The following is a 23,816-nucleotide window of genomic DNA, read 5'->3' as shown; positions in this document are numbered from 1 at the left end:
ACATGAGTATTTTGGCATTTCTAGCTATCAGGAACCATTTGGCCTATGCAGGATAAAAAATCAAGTCATTTCCCAGGTCGAGCTCTGACGAAACATGTGGTAGACAAGCAGTTCGTGCATCAAACCGGAGACGAAGAAAGTCAGGAAAACACCAGGCAACGAGGCCCATCGAGGTCCTATGATACGGATGGAGACCCGACGTACGGGGTTGTATACGGTCTCACGTAGGATGTCTGAGACCCTGAGGTTCCACCTGTCGCCCCAAAAATCTTGTAGTGAAGTGGAAACCAGCGGTTCGTTGAACCGTGGCTCGAGTTCGACGCCATAGAGGAGGAGTCGAGCAGGGATTGCAGACAAGGCAAAGAGAAGTTGTACTCCATGGTACATGACTAAAATATAGATCAACGAGACGTGTTTGTGATTCAAGCAGTGTTTATAGTTTTCACAAGTAGAAAGCACAATCGATACCACTGTGGCTCTAGTTGCAGCCTCCAAAATGGGTTTAGTCTTGGCTTCAGATGGTGTTTCTCGAGGTGGGTTTTGTTTGATCTTGAAAGGGAAACAGGCCATGAGGATGAAACGAAGGAGATCGTGTTTTGGTAGTAACAAAGGGCCCTGATCGAAGGCAAACAAGAGGAGCTTGAAGCTGGCAAGCCAAGCAAGGGAAAACGAGGTCGGTAAACCTATGTAAAAGCTGTTGAGGTCGAAGGGGAGGATGGATAGGAGGATGATGACAGGGAGGAGGGAGATGAGCCTTAGCAAACCCTTGGGGATCTTAGCTGCAATGAAGTAACTATAGAGTAGAGATGCCATGGTCAGAACACATAACCTGATGAAGTTCTTGAGCTCACCCTCCATTTCCTTGGCTTCTTTCATTTCTCTCGTCCCCTTCGTTTTCTTACTTCAACGTAATATATATGGTTTAGTTTGTTCTTAATTATATTTATAACATTGAACAAGTTAATCTTGTATTTTGAAGCATTAAATTAAATTCGGTTTTTAATTAAGTACTCTTACCTAAATTGTACTTTTGTACACAGTTCTTATTAAAAAAGATGGTTCTGTAATGTTTGACATGGGCCAAGTCCAAAGCTGCCGGGGCACCAGCAGCTGAAGCACGGGCCTTCTCATATTTTTAGCTTCAGCAGCTTTTAGATTGCGGCTTGAAGGTGACAGGTTGCCTCCGCTGCCATTTTCCCATTTTTTTTCCTTTTTTTTTTAATTTTATTTTATATATTATTTTTTATTTGAAACTCATATATCTTAAAATTCAAGGCCTAAAATTTTGAGTCTATTTTACAATAGCCCGGATCATACTTCAAAGACATAAAAGAAGCCCGGCTTACCATTCCAAGAAAGCAACATAAAATAAAGTAAAATAAAAATGTAAGCATAAATGCTTGGTGTACACTGAAGTTTAAAGCGATTGACTTACAAATTCATTAGTCAAAGACTTGTTAATGCATGCTTTCCTGCTTCAAAGTAGTAATTGGCAAGCTGAGATGGTCCAGTAATTATAGTTGTAAACTCCAATACATGACTGTTTAGTGCAAAACTAAGTTTCTTCTGAGAATGCTGTGTGTGCCATTGAGGAAATCCACCAACAGATTGAATTCTCTGGTGATTTTTTCATCTATTCCATGTCTTAGAATCTGCGTATAAGATAACCAGGCAGCAGTCACTGCTATATATGCCAATGCCAGTGGCCCTGAAACCGCCCTGTGGAGTCGAAATCTGTTGGTCGCCACCATTTTTTTCTTGAGCACAATCTCCATATCTACCCACATTCCTTGCAGGACAAAGAACAAAGTCACTTCCCATGTCGGGCTTTCACGAGTGATGTAATGGTATAGTAGTTCGTGCACCAGGCCCGAGATGAAGAACGTCACGAAAACAGCCGGCAGTGAGGCCCATCGAGGTCCAATCATACGTGTAGTAACATGGCGTAGGGGATCATATATGGCGGCACGAAGAAGATCCGAGACCCTAAGGTTCCACCTATGCCCCCAGAAATCTTGCAGTGAAGTGGAAAGTAAGGGTGCGTTGAACTGTGGCTCGAGTTCCAACCCGAGGATGAGCTCACCCGGGATTGCACCCACGGCCAGGAGGAGTTGGATTGAGAAGTACGAGTATAAGAAGTAAAAGGTTAACAAGACCTGTTGGTGAAAGTACTGCTTGTAGTTATAACAATGGAGCACCAAGGCTAAAAGCATAGCTTTGTTTGAAGCCTCTGATATCGAATTCGGCAGTGCTTTTGAGTTGGTTTTAGATGGGTTTTGTTTGATTTTGAATGGGAAAGCAGCTGTGAGCAAAAAGCAAGAAAACCCCATGGAGATAATGATGATGGAGATGATAAAGGGCCTTGCTCAAAGGCAAATAAGAGAAGCTTGAAATTGGCCAACCAAGCAAGGTAACACCAGGTCGGGACACCTATATGGAAGCTGTGGAGGTTGAAGGGGATGATAGATAAGAGGGTGATGACAGGGATGAGGGAGAGGAGCTTAGCAAGCCTTTGGGATCTTTGCTGCAATCAAGTAACAGTAGAGTAGAGAGCCATGGCCATAACAATACCCTGAAGAAATTGTTGAGCTCACCTCATTTTGCTAGCTCAGCTCTTCAGACTGCTCTCTCTCTCTCTCTCTTTTTGTTTTCCTTATACCCAACCAAAGATACGGTATGACATTATATATAGCCATGGGATTGGAAAATGTGATTTAGCACTTAGGGTAATGAATCCTAATTAATTTGTAATTTTGCATCTAATTTTCGAATTCAAGTTATACCAAAAAATCACACTCAAATATATTTAGTTCAATAATTAGTGCATAATTTTGTAGTCAAAGAGTAAATTCGAACTAAGAGTTGCTTCTGTTTTTTTATTATTTTCAACTTATATCAAATTATCAATAAAAATGATATATTTTAGAAAATAAATGACAGAAATAATACTAATTATATTATTACTAACGAAACCCAAAACTTATTTGTCAGCAAATTACAAAAGCCTATTTATATATGTTAAAGGTTAAAGGCAGATTTTAGTTGTAGCATGAAAAACATTTATTTAAATTAGGTAATCTTTTCAACCACCCACTGTAAATTATAGGGATATATATCCAATAAACACTCAACTACTCATAACCATATAATGTCCAAGAATCAACAAACTAAAACTGACCAAAATTTATCATGTTGCTTGATGTTTTTAGGTGTGTATCCGAAGATTGGGGATGAGTTTGTTGGGAATGTTAATGAGTAATTTAGCGTTAGGGAAGGAAATGAATGAGGTAGATAGGGGAACAGATGAATGAAAGGTATTCAAAATTTGAATGGAAGTTCAAAGTTTTTCATTATGTAGTTAAGCTTGCAGGTGAGAAAGAACAGTTGGAGCTATTGGGCTGACATGGTGGAAAAAGATTTCTACATGCAAGAGGGAGGATGTTGTTGTCCATAAGCAACACCATGAACATTAGAACACGAGAAGGCGGCTGCTGCTGTTGCTTCTCCTCCACCTCCATTGTAATCTATGTTTATGTTCCTAGCTCAATGTTCTCACATGGTGTGCGTCTGCTACATTGCAGATTGACTGCAATTCTCGAGCTTGAGCTGCCCCATATGTTTCTGAACCTAACACCCTGAATCTTCACCCTTGACTCCCACTGCAAATTTGAGGAAAAAAAAATCAACCCAAAGTTAGGCTGGGCAACGGTCAGTTGGAACCGCCCAACCGACCGCAACCGTGGTTGTGCCGATCGGCCTCGTCGCTGATCGACTCGGTCGTCGGGGGGAATCCTTCCCCCGAACTGACTGAAAAAATCGAACCTTTTTTTTGGCAAGGTCACCCATGGCCCCCGCCGGCTACCCCTGCAGCACTTCACTACTTCCCCCGGTCCCCCCGACTCGGTCCTGACCTAATTCCCCTCCCCACCCGTCAACTCATGAATCCCCCCTCCCACGAGTCCCGACTTTAGACCTGATTCCCCCCGCCCCCTCCATGAGTCTCGACTCCAGACCTGATTCCTCTCAGCCCCCTCCCACGAGTCTCGACTCTCGACCTAATTCCCCCGGCCCCCCTTCCACGAGTCCCGACTCCAACCTGATTCCCCTGGTCCCCCTTCCACGAGTCCCGACTCCTAACCTGATTCCCCCTGGTCCCCCTTCCACGAGTCCCGACTCCAACTGATTCCCCCTCCCCCCCCCCTCGAGTCCAAATTACCTAATTTCCCTTCCCCCCCCCCCCCCCCACCGAGTTTAGACCTGATTCCCCGGCCCCCCTCCCATGAGTCTCGACTCCAGACCTGATTCCTCTCAGCCCCCTCCACGATCTCGACTCTCGACCTAATTCCCCCGGCCCCCCTTCCACGAGTCCCTACTCCAACCTGATTCCCCTGGTCCCCCTTCCACGAGTCCCGACTCCAACCTGATTCCCCTGGTCCCCCTTCCAGATCCCGACTCCTAACCTGATTCCCCCCCCCCCCCCACTCGAGTCAAATTACCTAATTTCCTCCCCCCCCCCCCCCCCTACATCGAGTTCAAATTTTTGGTATAACCGACCGAAACGACCTTCTAAAAACCCGACCGAAACCAGTTTATTCATTGCGTTCGTCAGTTATATCCCAAAAATTTTTGACAAAACCGACTCGAAACTGATCGAAACTTACTCATGCACACCCCTACCCAAAGTGGTTAATTTTTCAATACTTGCATCCATTGGCATGTACAAGAAAAAAAGACAAAAGACTATACCTGTAGGCCACATTTGTGAGATGGGCAGTAGTTTTGATCAATGAAAATTGGGTTGTTAACATTTTCGACATTAACATGTTCAAAGGTAATATCAGAACAGCTGCTTGAATGAGAGGGAGACGATGTTTTGATCCTCAAACCATTAAGAGTTCCTGTCAAGTGCAGTTTCTCACAGTTACACCAGCAACATCTTTTTCATTGGGGGATGCCCCCAGGCTCCCAACACTGAAACCATGGCCGCGGACCATAATGAACATTCATGATGTTGATGTTTTGGATCCTGGCCCCATGGAAACGCAATCGTCTCCGGTGGCTATCTCCGAATCTGAAACATGGATCCCAGTGGAGTCTCCTATGTGGATTCCATCCGTGTTGGGACTGTCACCAGGTGCTGATATGTTGACTTCGTGGATTCTAATGTTTGTGGAAGCGAAAATGTTGAAGTGAAACTTCTTGCTGTTGATGATGTTATGTGATTGATCCATGAATTGGTCACGAAATCAAATCTCAGTGTCTGATACACAATCCAAAAATAAACCAGAAAATGATCATTAGATCTTTGCATTGTTAATTCATATATTCTTCTAGGTGGATGTTTCTTGAAGAACTTACAACAGGGAAAGGAGGGCAATTAGGATCTGTAAGGCAAGTGTTGTAAGGCCAAGCTGAGGCACCTTGGCCATCGAGTGAGCCACCACCGGTGATTGACAACCTGTCAATGTACCGGAAGGAAATCCAATGGTCAAGGTCAAGTGAGGCTGCGTCGGTGGGAGCCCTCAGCACCCCCTTGACCTGAAACGCGATGGCACCCCTGCATGGACCCTGGAAAACAGTCGGACGCACCAGGTATGTCCCTGATGGGATCAAAACTACACTGTTTCCTCCACTCTGGCAAGCTTGCTTCCATGCAACACTAAAGGCCTAACAATGAAAGACATGAAATTGTGTTAGCACATCTGATAATCCCTTAGTTTACAATCGATTTACACATGGGAAATATAAACTAAATCAACATATCTGATTGGTTGATGGCAGTTTATTTTTAATAGTTCATTGTGGTTCTATTTTATTGTTAGTGGTAGTTTTCCATTTCAGTTGTTGGAGGTTATGTCTCCACCCTATTTTATTGTTAGTGGTAGTTTTCTGTTTTCATGTTATTGAAGGTTGTGTGTGTCTCCACCTTTCCATCTCCTTGCTTTAAGGGTGGTTATTCCATCGAGCTATAGTTTAAAAGGACTGAAGTTATTAAAAGGAAGGTGTTCAACATCTATTTAAGTTTTTGAGTACTCAAAACTCAAGAGATTTGCAGGTTTTCTCTAATGAGCCAGCACTACAAACATAGGTCGAAAACAGAAACCATCCACCAAGTACCTAGTGTACCTCAAACTAAACCAACCCTTCCACACACCGTCTCATAACTCGATCCGTTTCAAGGGACCGTATCAAATTGGTTACATCATAATCTCCTCCATTTTTTCTTTTCTTTTTTTTTTTTGTTTTCAGCTTAGCAGAAAAGCCACAAACACTCAAATATTTGATCCATTAATAATTTTATGAAATGAAATAACAATAAATACCGAATATTTGGTTCAATGATAATTATGCGTAACTTTTAGTTCAAAGAGCCAAATTCGAGGTAAAACCTCACTTGAGAAGCCAAAATAGCAACATCTTACGATTCAATTTTAGTTCTATCAAGCCAATATAGACGAGTATAAGCTAATATCAAACTTGAAATCATAAGTTTCCAATGGAAATTGACATTGTACCTTGGAGTTGTCTGTTTTTCCATCACCTGAGGCACCATATTGCAGCACATTAAACAGATTTGCAGCTGCTGGTTTCCATACAGGAACATGAACATCAAGAAGAGGAAACATTGGAATACTGAACTGGAAGAAGCACCCATTCCTTCTTAATTTGATTCCTCTTCTTCCTTTTGACTTGCTTATAGCACTGTCTTCATGGATATAACTGGACAGACAATTAAACCATGTTGTCTTTGTCTCTTTAATTTTTGCTTGAATATGACTTTATTGCTTCTGCTTCTAGGGATTAACATTACCCCCCTGATTCCTCAATGATATCTGATTCACTTAAATGCATAATCTTTTTTATTTATTAAGATAGAAAAATTGGAAAGAGAGATCAAATTATAATTATACGAATTTTAATTACATTTAGATGATTCTAAAAATTATAACTTTAAACTCTCGTTTTTAACATCAGATTATAAATTTTTAAAATGTGTGATTAAATATTATACATTCACTTCTATAGAATCAATCTTCCATAATTTTATTTTAATTTTGATTTATCAAAGAATTTTCTTATGATCATAACCTAAACCCATATTTTAAATTGTGAAGAGGGGTATGAGAAATGTTGCAGAATGCGTTACAAAAGAAGCATTGGGCAGAGATTGGTGACTCTTTTTGCTGACAAAGTAATTAAACCGGTTAGATTCTCCATTAATTAAAGCAGAGATGCCCCCCAAATTCATATACTTCCAAAGGAAAAGTGAGGTTTTTCTCCCATAATCCCAGTTCCCCAAACCACCAAAAGGGTCAAAACCTTTGTTCACTTTGTTAAGAGAGAAAAGAGCAATGGTTGGGCTGATTTTCATCCCTTGATTGGTACCATTGCATGTTTAGATTCCATGAATGAACAGCGAAATGGCAAAAATTTGACCTGAATAACATTAAATGCCGAAATTTAATGCCGGTTTTAAAGACGGAATCTCAGTGGATCGTGACAGGAAGGCGATTTTGCCACTTACAATACCTCTGGAATGATAAAGAACTGAATCTAAATAAGATCTTGGCAGCAATGACAACTTTTCTTTAAGAAAGAAGAACATGACAACTTTTCCACTGGGTTTTTATGCATGATTCTACAGAAAAATCATATGAACTAAACCTAGGTAAGGGCCTGGAGACAGACGAGTGTTGAATAGCACTAGTTGTGTTTTCATGCCTTTTTTATGGTATTCGATCCATAAATAATAGTTTTCATGCGAAAAAGAATAATCAGAAGATATCTTACACCAATCAATAGAGGGAATGGATTCATCAAGACATGTACCTCTCAAGAATTTGTGCTTTTTTCCAAAATACAAGTGAGAAGAATGAACATACCTACAAAAAGAAAAGAGGTAAGATAATTTAACTGCTGTTTGGGGGGGAAGAGAACCAAAAGGAGTGATATTTGCCACAAGCACTCCTGCAGCACAAGCTTCAAGCTACTTGATATCCCAGCAATGAGATAGGAAAACAAAGGGGGCAAAATGGTTTTAAGTGCAGGCCGACTCTTCTACTGTTTCAAAACAGTAAACAAAAGGCAAGAACCACAGCCATAGGTGGCATAATGACAGAAGCAGCAACTTTAGGCTGTCCATTTGGTGATGTTGAGGATGGTGCCCTAGCAGATGGACTGAAAGTTGGTGTTTTTGCTGCAACAGGAGGCAAAGGGGACTCAGCAACGTCTGCCTCAGTCAGGTAGGGGTTCGGAGCTTCAGCTGGTGGCAAGTACTCAGCTGTGACTAGTTGCAAAAGGCTCCCAGGCTGGACAGGGCTCATGTAACCAGGTGCGTTATTGCCTTTGTTCAAGCATCGGTTCCCTACAACAGATTATCACATCAATACCAGTCCGTAAGATATTCATATTCCAATTAATATAAAAGGAATAAGCTGGTAGTCCCATGCCATGAAAATTTTTTAGTTTACACATATAGAAAGTGCGAAAATTTGACCAGCAAGCACTTACTCCGGTATCTATCAGAAGTCTTTGGGAAGTCTGTAATAACACCATTAATACCGGCTCCCACATGGAACGAATTGACCTCAACAGTTGCATCAGAGAGGAAGTCCCATGCTTGAGATGTGAACTCATTACTGAATGTTTGAACATATACAGAGAGATTAGCTGCTTGTAGTCTTGGTACAACATCTGTAACACCGGTGAGGAATGCAGTATTTTCAGGGAAGACAGAGTCCTTGCTAATGACCACAGCGCTAGCAAAGCTCTTAATGTCATCAATTGATGCAAGCTGAGCACCACCAATATCTTCATCAACCTTGTAGACAAGCTTATAGTTGCTTTTACCCTTGAACTTCATTAGGACAGAGCTATTACTGGACTGGATCATAACTGTCTGAGCGGTCTGTTTATCATAGCCCGCTTCACTCAAGGCATCAAGCACTGCATCAGTTACACCAAATCCCTGCTCTGCAAGGTAAGCAGCATTCTGAAAGGAACATACATTTCAAAAATGTCAAAAATCTTCACCAAAATGTTTGTGTTATGTTATCTAAGAAAGTAAAACCATTTGGAATACAAATATACAGCATTTACAGCCAGCTCAAAATCAACATTAATGAATATTATAAGCAGATAAGGAGTTTCAAGAGATGGGAGATTTTCGATTACCAAAAAATACAAAGGAAAGGGGATTGGAGATTTTGCTACAGAGTGTCAAGAGAAGATATGAACAACAAGAATATTTTGCTACTCAAATAGGGGAAATAATCATGAAGATTACTCTGTTTAGTATCTGTGAAGTTAGAAGAGAACTTTCCTGTCTCTATTAACATTATTTTGCAAGTAAGTTCAAACAAAATATGGTAGCTTACGTATAAGGGAAGCCATCTTACAAGACAGGTGTACTTTATTTCAACACTTGGAAAACAAAGGGAATGGTCTTTCAATCTCGATGACATTCCATTATGATGACTATTAAAAGTTTTGGACACCCTAGAAATTGGGGGATTTTGAGTGATTTAGGCTCTTTAGAGGGATTCAATGAATCTACATATGTCAAGTTGAGAATGGTGGCAACTTCATATTACACTACGCTTCTATGTTTCTTTGACCATTCAGCTCAATATATTTTCACATGGCATAAACCAAAACTACCAGTTAGGTTAATGACTCAATCTGATATGTTCCTGAGACAAAATTAGATACCATGCTAACATTATCCCTTGTCACGGCAGATAACCTTAGCCACCATGCACAGTGCCTAACCCCTAAGAAACCATCATTCCATTCAATAATGTGAGTAGAAAATAAAAATAATGGCAGTAAACTCTAATGCAAGAAACTTTGAACTTGAAAAGGAAAAATATAGGATGACAAGAACTGACCTCGATGCCGATTAAGACACCTTGAAGAGAGCTAGCATTCTTTGCCATGGCCAAAAACTCAGATAATGTCAAGAACTTCCCAACATTTTTGAATTTTGGATTTCGAAACAATTTGTACTGTGACTGTGGGCTAGATATAACAGCTGCAGTTAAGTAATGATAGATTAATAGAGCGATATTGACAAAAAGTTAAGGCCAATTATATCTATTTAATAAACAAAGGACTAAACCAGCTAAATCTCAGCAACAAAAGCACATATTTAGAAGATAGGGCAAAGTAAATTAATCTGAGAAAAGTACTGCATGCAAGGAAATATTGATCTCCCAAAGCAGAGTTTTATTCAAAAAGGAAAAATGGAAAAAGAAAAGAACACAAAAGTTCAATACAATAAAGAACAAGCAAGTGAGAACTAAACTTACGCATCAAGCTTAGTTGAATATCTCTCCATGACATGTCAAAGGTAAATATTCCACTGCCTTGCATAATCTGTGGTATTGTTCTTGAAAGATTGCTAAAACTTGACTGAGCAACATTTGTGCTATCTATCAGATTTATAGAGCCCAAGCAAATAGGTGTCCCATCCTTTGTCATTTGAACAGGACAGTCAATAACATCTACACCATCGTTAATTGCTTTTTCATATGCCCAGTCAGTACAACCAGGATAGTCTCCACTTGCTCCATTTTTTGAGATGACCAAAAGATCCACTGTAGCATGGCAACAAAAGAAAACCAGGTTATAATGAACCATAAAACATATAATCTGTTGACCATTATCACTAACTCTCATCAAGAAAAAACAAAATCTTTTGATCAGAAGCATTTTTCTATAATAGCATACCTTGTTTTGAAGCATTTCTGCCTAGGTGAGCAAAGCAATCTGCAATGTGAAACAAAAGTTTGGCATCTCAAAGTGAAATGGTTCTTATCCAATAGGGATAAAAAGATAATGGTATCTAGTAAAAGTAAGACAACCTTTCTTCAATAATCAGACGAAGTTATTCTGTTGGGCACGTCGGCCAAGACAATAAAAAGAGACAGAAAAAGCAGACACGGTTTCACTTATTCATATGATACAACTATAGTATGAGGCAACTATAGAGAGAGAAAAAAACCAACAAAGTGCAAGACTCTTAGGAGCATCTTTTTTCCAACAAAATCTTAAAGCAGGACATGCTCCCTAATTTGTGAAAGCTACAAAAATTGGAAAGACATTTGCAAGATGGCAGCACAAGTCATTCAGACAAAGATAAGAATAATTTTAATTTTAGCATACTTGAAGTTAAAAGGCAAACATCTGTGGATCAGCTGCAAAAACAAATTTGAAGAAATCTTCAAGGATTCACATTGCTTATACAAGCAGTTATATGACTTACTTATAGCTGCTGATGGAGTTATTGGGAAGTCGGATATCACACCATCAACAGAGAATTGGCCATTGTCAACAAACTGAAGATACTCAGCCACCGGATCATAGGAGAAATTCAAGCTAAATGGAACATCATTTGTAAAGTCTGATGCAAAAACTTCAAGCCCTTCTTTGTGAGCATCCAAGACAACAGAGGTAGAATTTTGCAAGTAAAGACTTACATCGACAGGCCATACATAGTACTTGGGAACAATGATTCCAGAGGCAAATGTCTTGACAAATGTGAGATTTTTTAAGAGAGATTGATAAGTCTGGTTGGTTGAAGGCTCCACCTTGTTTGGTTCTAGAAACCGGAAGACAAGTTTTGTTGCGCTTCTTTGGAAACGTGCTGCAATACTTTGCAAGAAAGCCACCTCCGGTGATGAGATATAATCAACAGTTACATTCACATTTCTAGTTAAAGAAATTACAAAGTTTCTCATGCTCAAATTGTGTTGTGCGTAGAATGCATCATGCTGCAAAAACAGAAAGACAGCCAATTAAATCTAAGTACCGGAAGATGAAGTTATACTAATTTAACAAGGGGATAAGAAGAAAGAAGAGAGGAGAGGGTAAAAAAAAGTATTATAAAGCATTGATCAATTTTTACCTGAATATTCAACCAAAAAGCAGGTGGTTTCAATTGCGTATATGTATCCGCAACAGTCATAATTGGGTAATTATTACCGTCAAACTTATTAGTTCGAGAATAGACACCTTGATTTACTGTCCAGATAACAAATATCAAATTAGAATGTCACTTATCAAACAAATAGTAGAAGGCAGAGAAGCAGCTTAACCAGAAATTACTACTAGTATATTTCTTTCATAGTTTCAACATTTTAGAGCTCATCAAGCCAAACAAACTTATCAAACCAACATGCTGAACCTCAATAAAGAATAATGTTGTCATGACAGCTAGCACAAGCATATCAAAATCAGAATAAATTACCTGATTGCTGGTAAAAGTACTTGAACTGAGTTCTTAGCGGTCAGGACAAAGTTAGTGTTTGATATTACAAAACTAAAAACTTAGTTTGACACTATGAAAATGAACTTTGTAATCACAAGTTCATTAATTATCCATCAAGCAAAGTTTGTGAAGATAACAGATAATGATGAGAATGGCAACAAGCACATCACTAATGATGATAGTGAGAACATTGATGAAGACAGGAAAAAGAGATAAAGAGGACAAATTGTGAGCTGAACTTACAGACGACATTTCCGATGTCCTTGAGGGTGTAATCAACAGAAAACCATCCCTTGGTAGCGACCCTATCAACAAGGTAAGTCTTCTGCTTATCCGGGAAAACACTTGCAATGTCAGAATTATTATCTAGCTTAAGATCAGGAAAGCAAATCCCAGCAGCATCTTTTGTTAATTGCACATCACACCACAAGATCACATCAGGTGGACCAGTTAATAACGCCAAACTATAAGCTGCAAAACTAGAGTCTGAAAATATTCCTGAAAATCCACCATGTGCTATGACAAAGGGTACATCACCTGCATATCAAATCAAACCATTTAAGCTTATTGAACAACAGAAACTGAAAAAGCATGTCTATTTCTCATAATGTTAAATGTCGTAACATAGTTTATTTGCTTTCCGTTAATGTTCTTCATAACCAAACAAAAATTAGCACTTTTTTAAGTTATCCTATTCATCAGAGGAAGAAGCACCATAATATTTTTTTTACAGAAACAAAAAAGGTTTTACTTTTTCGGATTTTTGTATTGATTCTTCCTATAAGAAACAAAAGAGAATTTATTGAATCTCATATTCATATATAGAAAGAGGTAGAAGAGGGAGGAAGAAAAAGCTCTTTGGTATAAAAAATATTGCCCAACTTTTTATGATACATACATACATGTATATATAAAGAAGTAAACTGTGAAAGACTTGAAGCTGCATTTTCCATCAATTTGTTCCACTTTCCTATCAACAAAAGTCCAAAATTTCTACTAGTGTATAATTCAAATCAATAGAAGACTCAAAGCTAGCTTACATATTAACCAAACATAGAAAGTTGAAACGTTAAAAAGATTATTATAAATTGCGGTTGACTAAGAACAAAAAGAATAATTGCATTTCTTTTTAGAAAAAAAAACTAAATTTCAAATAAGAGGAACATAAATTTATAAAGAGAAAGTGAAAATTTTTTTAAGAAGGAAACGGAAAAGATTTCAACTTCAAGAAGCTTGGGAATTATTTAAAAATTTTAAACATGCATTTTTCTCATCGTTTCTTCCACTTTCTAAGTAGCCAAAGAGAAATTAGACAAATTTTGCGAAAAAAAAAAACAGATAAAAACCTAAATTTTTTTGTTTTCGAAGGATCTTGAACTTTTCTCTTTATGTTTCCTCCGCTTTCTTTGCAAACAAACAGAAAATATTTAAAGAAAAGAAAAAGTCAAGCTCAAACTAGCATAGCTGGAGCAATTGTTTCCCCATTTTCCTTTCTTGGAAACCAAACAGAAACTAACTAAAAATCATACATAACACAAGAAAAATCAACATTTAACGAATCCAGCGAAAAGCTCAAGCAGCTCAAAAGCAAGCTTAGCTTGAGCAAAATTTTGCTCATCATTTCCTCCACTTTCCAGTAAACGAAACGAAAACTAGCTAACAATTAAGCCAAACACAGCAAAATTTGAAAATGCCTCCCAGCTCAACAAGCTATTTTCTCAACATTTCCTCACCTTTCTCATCAACCAAACAGAAAACCACCTCAAAAAAAAAAAATCAAACAAGAAGCTCCAACAAACACTAAAAAAAAAAAAGCTTTCTTTCTCATCATTTCATTAATTAAGTAAAAATAGATAAAGAGAGAATCTACACACCGTTTAATGTCAGCCAACGAGAACGATTACTAGATCCCTGAGCAGACACCAAAGCTACTGAAGCTAACAAAGCTTGAACTACCAAAACGGCAACCGTAATGCCACGCAAGCTTCCCATTGCCGGAATTACCTCCTCCGCTGACAACCTCAGCTCACCTCCGCCACTGATCTCCGCCGCCGGTTTCTTCCTCACTTCGTAAACCGGTACAAGTTTAGAGAGAGAAAGACTGCAAGTTTTAGGCTGGCCTTTGGTGTTGGCTTCGTTATTTATATTATTCAATATTAATTAATTAAATTATTTAATTATTATTTATAGACTTTATTTTTATCCAATTAAAATAAATTAAAATTATTTTTTTTCCAACCGAATTACGCGTTGTCCTAAGCTAGGCTCCAGCCGGCTAAGGAAGCTTCTCGGCTGGTCGGAGGTTTTGTCCTAAGCTTCGGGGATAATGATTGAGTGTGATCGCTCCCACATGTTCTCCATGAGCTTCTCTTTTCTATTCTTTTCTTTTCTTTTTTTATTTTTTTTTAGATATTTAAAGTTGAATTTGAATTTAGGGAAAAATTACAAGAATTAATTCCAAGTTTCAAGTGATTTTCATTTTGGTCCTGGTAGTTTTTCTAAGTAGTTGCATGAAATTAAAAAAGTTGTTGGAAGATCTCATTAAAGTAAAAATTAATTGCAATATGCACCCTGCATATTTATAATGAAAAGTTAAAGTAAAAAAAAATCATAAATCAGAATTTTATAAAAGATTATTTTGTTTATAAATGTAATGATTATAACATATTAGTTATTTTAAGTTCAATAAAATAAAAAAATTAATTTTAAAAGTACATAATTTATCATTGATCCGAATTAAGATCACATGATATCTTTTTTTTTTTTCCAAAGAGATAACTTATTCATACAAGTTAATTCAATTAATAAAGGGAGAAACCCATTTTTTATTTATTAATCAAAGTTCAATTTTTACAAAAAAAAAATTTAAAAATAAAATTTTGAATAAACCATATCAATGATTGTTTGAGAATTTTATAAAAAAATTTAGTAAAAAATCATTAGATAAAATCTTGAACTAATTGATAATTTAATTTAAAATAAAACAAAATTAATCACTTTTAAAATAAAACTAAAAGTTGACAATTACCGTTGAAGTACTCCCGTGTGCATTCGAGATGTCTCGATTTTATAAAAATGAAAACCATGAAATTATACATAGCAATTATGACATCAGGTTTACAAACTTAGGTGACGTTTGGTACTTTATAATGTAATGTGATTATAGGTAATGTGATTGCAGGAAAAATAACATTACAGTGTTTAGTATGCAAGTAAAATAATGATTAAAATGCAGAAAAAATAACATTACAGTGTTTAGTTTACCAGTTATTTGCTGAAAATGTAATGTTAATTTTTAAAATTACCCTAGTTATTAAAATACAAGTTTAATATATCTATATTATTTCTATACTTATTAATCTATTTATATAATACTCTCTTCTAATATTTTTTTAATATCATATATTTTATTTTTATTATTATTATAATCTTAATATATTTTTATTTTAATATATTTATATTTTTTTATTATTAATTTTTATATAATATCATCTCTTATATATTTTTAATGTCATATATTTTTTATTTTTTATATTTTTATTATAATTTTATATATTTTATTTTTTTAGTTTTTTAATATATTTTTATATGATATATTTTATTTTAATTTATTTTACTTATATTATATAAATTTTTAATTTTTTTATATTTTATTTTATTTAATTTTTACTTCTTATATATATATTTTATTTTAATTATAACATGTATAAATATTTTTAATAAGTAATACAATTAAAAAGTAAAATTATTTTTAAGAAATTACGAGTGTAATGTAATGTGAGTGCATTAGTTTTGAACATTAGCAATTTATGCATTTACATTTTTTTGACTATAATGTGATTTTATTGTAATTTTACATTACAATGATCTATTGTAAAATAAATACTATAATATAATTTAATTGAACACATTATAAAAAATGTGTTCTCTCTTGTATCAAAGGTCGCCTTAGATGAGACTCTTTCCTACGGTAAAGATTTTACCATGATGATCATGATGGTTTTGAAATTTTGATGAAATCAAAACCAATAATTAACTGCAGAATGTCCTGGCCTGCACCAATAGGCGGGCCCAGGCCATCACTTGTCGCTGAATGACTAAAAACGTGAAAGGGTCAAACAAAAAGGGTACCCATGGCTCGAGCCAGCCCACCAATCCAAGCCAGCAACCGAGGTTCTGATTGGAGGACAGCTACATGGCGTCCACAATATGGGTAACGCCAACCTGGCAAGTTCCCACGTGGGATGTGCCCATTGGTCCCAGCCCACCACCGTGAGGTCACCGAAACGCGCAAAATGGTCACGTTCTAGGTGGGATCCCACCACTACAAGGGAAGGAAAAATTTGGGGCAGCAGCTATAAATAATTTTGTATGGTGTAATTGACACATTTGGCAAATTGGGTGTAGACTTTTGGGAATTTTTTTTTAGGGATTGGGTCAATGCATATACAACAAAAGGTTTTTCTGTTTAATTATTACGCCAGACTTTTTTTTATCGACGATCCATCGATGAAATGACACTAATATGTTTACATGTCTAGATATTTGTAACGAATAAGGACAAACAAACTTATTACGAAGATAATATTTATGTAATTTTATTTTTATTTATTTTTTGTATATTCTATCCTAACGTCTATTATAATATTTTTTATAATAGACGTACAATGTAAAATCGATTGATAATAAATGAAATGTTTTTATTATATCTATATATATATTTAATATATTTTTAATTTAATAGATGTGAGATATATTATTATTAAAAAAAAAATAGAGATTAGATTAATAGAGGGGAGGGCTTTTGTTTTATTCTAATGCAAAATCAAAATTGTCTGCTTGGTTTATTAGTTGGATATGATTAGGAACAAAGAAAGGAAGCCAAGGATGATGATATTAAGGGTAATTTAAACACCATTTGCACTATTTTATCTACTTAATTTGGAAATATAAAAAATTAATTGAGACGATGTCCACTAATTCAATTTTAAGAAATTCAATGATGTTTTGAAGATATATAAATTTTATTTTATTTTTAATAAGATCGAGACAACATCGGCTCAAAATTAGTTGATATTTTGAAGATAAATTTCATAATATAAATTTTACAAATAATCAAGCCACATGAATAAAGTGGTATTCTCCCAAAAGAGGAAAAGAAAAAAGAAAAGAAATCAAAGGTAAGATATGTTTTCTTCTGACATTGGCAAAATCAAGTGTTGTGGTTAGAATTATTTTACTTTTTATTTTGCTTCAATTGGGCAGTATTTGCTTCAAGGACAAGGGTCCAACATTGGAGGTACTTCCCACAATTCAAGTTGATTTACCAAAAGAAAAAATCCGAGAAAATGAAAATTTTCATTACTACTCTCGAAACCCTAAACTCAAAATTTTAAAAATCAAATTATATTTTTATTGAATAACGTTGTATGAATTTTAAATATTAATTCAACGTGCATCAAATCAAAATTTTAAACTATTTTCGATCGTTTTCAAAAGTACAATCAAGTATATCTATTTATAAAATAAAGAGGTAATAATTATACCATGCTCTCTTTACTCATTATTATAAAATTAGTGAAGCCATGACCAAATCATCTAAAGCTAAACACAGAGAAAAATTTGTAGCCCTTTTAATCAATGCAAGTTGCTTTTATGAAGGGGACCAAGATGCATTGGAAAGAGAATGGAACTTTCACATAAACAAAGAGGGACAAAGGCTTTTCCAAAGTGTGATAGGGAGAGGCCATTGGCAAACAAAACCCTAATCTTTTTCCTTTTCATTTTAGTCACTTTCATGCGTGGGGTTGAACCCAAAAGAAAATTGTTTACATTGATTTTTCCTTTGCTAAGTTAAAAAAGAAAAGAAAAGAAAAGTTCAAATTGATGGGTACCCATTTTTGCTTATAAAAAGAGACTTTACTTTATAAAGGCTTTTTTTTTTTACTAATCTTTTACTATTTTTTTTTGAGTTTTTTTTATGGTTAATTGCTTCGATGGTTTTTCCCTCATGATTCATACCACGTCAACTTTTTCACATAATATTTTTTCGATTAATCTACGTATATTAAAAGTTCATTTTCCTACTTTGAGTTTTAAGTTTTAACAAAGATTAGACACCGACATTAATCATTCAAATAATTAAATAGATAAATATTAAGCATTGGCTGTTTATATGCATAAAGTCTTTTGCCCATCTATGTATTTTAAAAGAATTATTATTATTATTATTATTATTAATGAATGAATAGATTTTTTAAAAAAATATGATGACATGGAAGGGAATGATGGATCCACACATCAGCAGAATGATTGTGACAGAGTGAACCAGAAAGAGATGGATGGGGAGCACTCAAAGACTACTACTCTTGTAGAGTATATTTTGGGGTAGGAAGGAGGGGGTGGACTTATGTGAATGCTAAAGAATTGTTCAAAAGGAAAGGGACTCTTGTCACTTTGGAGGGATATTTTCCATTTATTATTCTATTTTTGTGTTGAATCATTCAAATGAACCCATCCAATTCAATTTTATAATGAGTCCGAATCGTGAAGACCAGTTATTGCATCAAATATATCTGACTTTGATGTTACTACGTATATTTAATTTAATTGATAAGATACCAAGATTAGAGAAAAACTCGTACATAACAAGACTAGAATTTAAAACTTAATGTTCTGGATTTTTTAAGGCCAACAATTATACAACTTATGCCATCAAAAGTAATTTTTTATATGAAGTTTAACTTAATTGATAAGGGTTGGTTTTTTAAAATAATTCGAGAATTTATTTAGTATTTTATTTTTTTCTCGTACCGGTGCAAACTAGTCCGTAAACATATAATCAATCAACTAACAAACAAATGAAGAAATTAATCGGATATTGAAGTTATGAGAAAAACGTAAAATTAACACCAATTCATATGCAACGAGACTTGAATTTAAAACCTAATGGTCTGATTTTTTTATAAAAAAAATCAATTATGGAAAGTATTTTTGTATATGATAGGGTGCATGTTGAATACTTAGGGTTAGAGTTAGTAATTCTAGAGCAAGGATAGATTAAGGTTCGCTGCCCATTGTCCTAGCATAAACTTTGGGAAACTAGCAGCATAGTCTTACAATTTCGGGAAAACTATAGTCTTTAAAATGTTGCAGAAACAAATAAAAAACACATGGTAGGGCATGTGGTAGTTATCTCTATATATAGGTGCATATGCTGCCAGGTCTTGGCACATGCAATAACATAATTTATTCTCTCTCTTTGTACCCACAAGACAATAATATTTGGAATAATTTTCTGATACATTTAATGTTAAATTTTGGGGTGAAAATGAGCTTTTTCACCAGTGAGTCTTTGTGTGAAAATGAGATATGCATGCCAGCCGATAGTAGCTCTAATGGGTAATGTGATGGAGATGTGAGAATGGTGTTCATGATCAAGTATCTGATATGGGGCACCATGACAAGAGTTGTTACTTGCTTTTTCCCATCTTACGAAAGCCAAAGCAAGCTATATCCTCTTATGGTTTGCATTGAAACAAGGAATCTAGCTTAAAAAAAAAACTCCAACTTGCCTTGGTTGGGATTTGAATCCTAGCTCCCAGAATGGAAAACATTTATTACTAGGAAGAAGAAATTGATGGGGTTACCAAAGGAGTGGGAGATCAGAGGTTGAGAATGTGATGGATATCTTAGAGAAGGGCCCAAGCAGGAATCTTCAAACTGGGCCAAACCCTTTGCATTCCACAAGCAAATCTTTCAACTGATAAGCTAAAAAGCTTGATCCATTTCTGAAGTTTCAGGACCTGCTCTCAAGCAAGAGGTTTAACCCATGGTCATGTTGGCACCTGGCAAACATCCATGCAAGTGAAACCCCACGTGTCATTGCCACCTGCCAATACTCATGTTTCCTGGCAAAACTTATCACTCTTGTTTTGTTTCCCTAGTTCTACATCTCATGTCCCAAGTTGTTCTTGTCACAGAATCACAAGGCATCAGCATAAAAAAGAAAGGAAGACCAATATTTTAAATAGTTGATCTGATCGATATTTAATGATAAAGAATGCAGAATTCAGTGAAAAGAAGGAACAAGAATGGAGATGTGTGAGTTTATGAGAAATGTAGTTCAGCAGCATGAAAAGGTGGTGCCTATTTCATTGTTTGTGGCAATTCTCTGCCTGTGTTTACTCATAGGTCACTTGCTTGAAGAGTATCGTTGGGTCAATGAATCCATCACTGCCATCTTCATTGTAACTTCTCTCTTTCTCTCATTCCTTTGGTCTTTTTCTTTTTTTCTTTTTACTTTATTTCTGTTAGTATTCTTGTTTCCTTGCTCAATTTGAATATTGAGTTAAAGTCTAAATGTCCATCTTCTTGGTCAGGGATTTATAGCTGAAACAGTGATATTGTTCTTGAGCAAAGGAAAAAGCTCTCACATCCTAAGATTCAGTGAAGAACTGTTCTTCATGTATCTCCTTCCGCCTATCATATTCAATGCAGGGTAAGGTCAGTTTTCATACGTCATGCACATTCTTGACTGAACATGGCTTTTGAAAACTCACGAACTTCATTATCTATTGCTACTTCATTTGCAGATTTCAGGGGAAGAAGAAACAGTTCTTTCAGAACTTTATAACCATCATGCTCTTTGGCGTAATTGGGGTTTCTATCTCATCCTCAATTGTTACAGTTGGTAATATTGATTCCATCTCAGCTTTGGGTTCTTTTCCTTTTTCCTGTTAGTTTGTCAGGTGTAGTTATTGCAACAACTTGCATCAAGTATTTCTAAGTTCATGAATGGTACTCTTGTCCTAGGCAGTTGGTGTCTGTTTCCCAAGTTAGGATTTGTTGGTTTGACTGCACAAGACTATCTCGGTTAGATCCTTACTTATGTTATGTATATGCAGAATTGAATTTCTTATGCATTGATAGCTCATACTAGAGTTGCGTGTGAATTTTGTTCTGTTCTGTTTCAGCCGTAGGGACTGTGTTCTCGTCAACAGATACCGTGTGTACATTGCAGGTTGGTTAGTTCTGCAATTTTTCGCTTATAAGCAGCTTGTTTTATTGTTTCATAGAGAGAGAGTTTCAAGCCTTTATTGGCTTGCTTGTAGGTTCTCCATCAAGATGAAATTCCCTTATTATACAGCCTAGTATTTGGAGAAGGAGTAGTGAATGATGCAACATCAGTTGTTCTCTTCAATGCGATTCAAGAAATCGACATTGCAAGAATTAACAGCCGGATGTCTCTCCAGTTGATTGAAGATTTCTTTTACCTGTTCTCAACGAGTACCGCTCTCGGAATTACTGTGAGTTACTGCTCTTGTAGAGCATTCTCTGACAGTACATGCCAAATATTTATATGTCAAACTAGGCTTTGCTCTTGTTTCATAGTTCTAAATCTTGGCATGTCTATTTCTTGTTCGCTTGCAGTTTGGACTTGTAACAGCATATTTGCTTAAAACCTTTTACTTTGGGAGGTTAGTAACTTTTTTAAATAAAAAATCATTGGAAAATGCCACAGTGCTCATTGTTTTGCTTTCATTATAGTGGAGGCATCCTAGTAAAACCTGTATTCCTATCCGTTTGCAGACATTCAACTGTTCGTGAACTTGCTATTATGGTTTTAATGGCCTATCTGTCTTACATGTTAGCTGAGGTAATCCCTGGTAAAAGGTTGAAATTTAATGTTTTATAGCGTTAAAGCAATACTATTATCAAAGAAAATAGAGTTTCCGCAATTTCTTCGGTGCAGCTGTTAGCCCTTAGTGGAATTCTCACTGTTTTCTTCTGTGGAATTCTGATGTAACACTATGAATGGCATAATGTGACTGAAAGTTCAAGAATCACAACCAGGCATGTATTTCGATATTGGTGACTAATGTTTCTTGGATGATTGAGCTCAGCAAGGCTTCACATCTCACTGATTTCTGGTAATTATCTCCATTGCAGGCATATATTTGCAATGATGTCATTTGTTGCAGAAACCTTATTTTTTCTCTATGTAGGAATGGATGCTCTTGACATGGAGAAGTAGAAGATTAGTAGACTGAGGTGTTTACTTATGCTTACCTTTTCTTGTTAACTCTGGTTACTCATCAAAGACAGAAGTGAACTGATGAGGAATCGGTGAAAAAATTACTTGTAGCTTGCTAAAGTTCTTTATTTCTCTAGAAGAGCTGTAGCCCTGACTTGTTATTGGTTTCAGTTTTGGGACTTTAATGGCCAGCTTTGGCACCATAGTTTTTGTAATTTTGCTCGGATGTGCTGCATTTGTGTTCCCTCTCTCTGCATTCTCCAATTATATGAACAAGTGTCCTGAGAGACCACTGCCATTAACTTTTAAACACCAGGTCACTATTTCACATTTCGCCATGCTAACCTTCTCATAAGAAATTTATTATGTGATGGTTTGAAATTTATGAACATTTTACTTATCCAGGTAATTATCTGGTGGGCTGGGCTGATGAGGGGGGCAGTATCTATTGCTTTGGCTTTTAAACAGGTGTTTTTCTTTCTTGATTTTACTAGCTGTTCGACGTGGTTAGAGTAATGTTCGAATTGCATGCATATCTAAACTTTGCTCATTGGAATTCCATCAATTTTCTTGCTTCACTGTTATAGTTCACATATTCTGGTGTTACATGGGATCCAATCGGCGCTGCAATGCTAACCAACACCATAATCGTTGTCTTGTTCACTACGCTGGTATGTAACTTAATTTTACTGAAAATTTTTGTTTTAGAGATTCAGAATCCGAGAAGAAACTGCTATAGTGCCATATGGCTGTATATTTGGAAGTAATGTTTCTTTGATCACCGTTGTCTTAACGCAAACTACTGTTGTCAGCAGTCCATGCCTTGTCTGATAGAAATGAAATTGTAGTTGACATACTAGGAAATCATTTTGTTTCAGGCATTTGGCTTCCTAACAAAGCCCCCTATATACTACCTGATTTCTCCACGTGCAATTGACAAGACCGACAGCAACTTAGGATCAAAATCGCCAAAGGAGGACACGATCCTCCCTTTGCTCTCCTTCGAAGCATCTACGTCAACCAATATCCTTTGTGCAAGGGATAGTTTGACAATGTTAATTGAAAGGCCTGGGTACACCGTGCATTCCTACTGGAGAAAGGTTGATGACATCTACATGAGGCCTATATTTGGTGGCCCTCTTAACAGCAGTCCACTGGCATGTTAGATAGCTGGCATCATGCTAATTTCATGAAATTGTTTGTGCCAGTGGTAAGTCCAGTCTGAAAAATTGGCCAGGCCTCACTTGACGACAGTAAGTTTGCCCCTTTCCTAAACCCTCTATTAGGATTTTAATGTTCGTAGAGCATGTATGTAGTTCTGCAGCGTGAGATAGCAGTATGCTAGAGGGGTAGGATGAGTCTGGTTTAGACTTTGTAGACTACCATTTGTGTACAAGACATTGCTGATGAGCTGTCTTGTACGATTCACATACTTATATGATTTAGTTTCATATATTTCAGCTTTTTTCTCTTCTTGCTGGCTCTTCTGGGTGATGCCACCATCTAGGG

At 36.2% G+C, this 23,816-nt stretch overlaps 3 protein-coding genes and 2 pseudogenes across 4 annotated transcripts; 1 reads left to right on the top strand and 4 right to left on the bottom strand.

Annotated features, from left to right (window-relative positions):
• Positions 1 to 27: 27 nt before the first annotated feature.
• On the bottom strand, positions 28 to 894 carry LOC110419594 (putative long-chain-alcohol O-fatty-acyltransferase 1 pseudogene; annotated as a pseudogene).
• A 375-nt stretch (positions 895 to 1,269) lies between these two features.
• Positions 1,270 to 2,471, bottom strand: LOC110419593 (putative long-chain-alcohol O-fatty-acyltransferase 5 pseudogene; annotated as a pseudogene).
• Positions 2,472 to 3,040: 569 nt separating this feature from the next.
• LOC110419064 (exopolygalacturonase-like) lies at positions 3,041 to 7,650 on the bottom strand. 2 transcript variants are annotated; one of them, XR_016351398.1, is made up of 4 exons: positions 6,516 to 7,650; positions 5,359 to 5,667; positions 4,747 to 5,260; positions 3,041 to 3,659 (listed from the first exon to the last, which is right to left on the bottom strand). XR_016351398.1 is itself a non-coding variant. In XM_089784019.1 (3 exons), exons 1-3 carry the CDS (start codon positions 6,624 to 6,626, stop codon positions 5,099 to 5,101), a joined length of 582 nt encoding a protein of 193 aa, XP_089640145.1. In that variant the 5' UTR covers positions 6,627 to 7,650; the 3' UTR covers positions 4,639 to 5,098. The 2 variants fall into 2 exon arrangements, 1 of the variants encoding a protein (XP_089640145.1); XM_089784019.1 differs by lacking the exon at positions 3,041 to 3,659 and having other exon boundaries at positions 4,639 to 5,260.
• Positions 7,651 to 7,787: 137 nt separating this feature from the next.
• Positions 7,788 to 14,392, bottom strand: LOC110419062 (glycerophosphodiester phosphodiesterase GDPDL3-like). Its single transcript, XM_021431940.2, has 9 exons — positions 14,146 to 14,392; positions 12,515 to 12,808; positions 11,909 to 12,024; positions 11,267 to 11,774; positions 10,732 to 10,770; positions 10,311 to 10,598; positions 9,891 to 10,033; positions 8,512 to 8,992; positions 7,788 to 8,365 (listed from the first exon to the last, which is right to left on the bottom strand). The coding sequence occupies exons 1-9, from the start codon at positions 14,261 to 14,263 to the stop codon at positions 8,067 to 8,069; spliced, it is 2,286 nt and encodes a 761-aa protein (XP_021287615.1). The 5' UTR covers positions 14,264 to 14,392; the 3' UTR covers positions 7,788 to 8,066.
• Positions 14,393 to 20,364: 5,972 nt separating this feature from the next.
• Positions 20,365 to 23,798, top strand: NHX3 (Na+/H+ (sodium hydrogen) exchanger 3). The gene is given in 15 exon segments (XM_021432224.2): positions 20,365 to 20,520; positions 20,653 to 20,771; positions 20,866 to 20,963; positions 21,086 to 21,145; positions 21,247 to 21,293; positions 21,385 to 21,579; positions 21,704 to 21,750; positions 21,863 to 21,929; positions 22,026 to 22,126; positions 22,223 to 22,324; positions 22,479 to 22,623; positions 22,713 to 22,775; positions 22,895 to 22,978; positions 23,186 to 23,560; positions 23,769 to 23,798. Coding segments are annotated over 14 exon segments (1,572 nt in total). The 3' UTR covers positions 23,474 to 23,560; positions 23,769 to 23,798.
• Positions 23,799 to 23,816: the final 18 nt, after the last annotated feature.

This window comes from Theobroma umbraticum, unplaced genomic scaffold (genome assembly GCF_002168275.2).
Source record: "Theobroma umbraticum cultivar Fairchild unplaced genomic scaffold, ASM216827v3 scaffold_67.0, whole genome shotgun sequence".
Lineage (NCBI taxonomy): Eukaryota > Viridiplantae > Streptophyta > Magnoliopsida > Malvales > Malvaceae > Theobroma > Theobroma umbraticum.
Note: the sequence above shows the minus strand (reverse complement) of the source record. Positions and strands in the feature narration are given on the sequence as shown.

What these genes read in the sequence shown, in the direction of transcription:
- LOC110419064 (XM_089784019.1), bottom strand. Translation starts at nt 6,626, where the DNA reads ATGTTTCCTCTTCTTGATGTTCATGTTCCTGTATGGAAACCAGCAGCT. An exon ending in GAAAAACAGACAACTCCAAG is followed by an intron (nt 5,668 to 6,515) that starts GTACAATGTCAA and finishes TTTCATTGTTAG; the next exon opens with GCCTTTAGTGTTGCATGGAA. An exon ending in ATTGCCCTCCTTTCCCTGTT is followed by an intron (nt 5,261 to 5,358) that starts GTAAGTTCTTCA and finishes ATTGTGTATCAG; the next exon opens with ACACTGAGATTTGATTTCGT.
- LOC110419062 (XM_021431940.2), bottom strand. Translation starts at nt 14,263, where the DNA reads ATGGGAAGCTTGCGTGGCATTACGGTTGCCGTTTTGGTAGTTCAAGCT. An exon ending in AACTCCATCAGCAGCTATAA is followed by an intron (nt 10,771 to 11,266) that starts GTAAGTCATATA and finishes TTCACATTGCAG; the next exon opens with ATTGCTTTGCTCACCTAGGC. An exon ending in GACTTCTGATAGATACCGGA is followed by an intron (nt 8,366 to 8,511) that starts GTAAGTGCTTGC and finishes AATCTGTTGTAG; the next exon opens with GGAACCGATGCTTGAACAAA.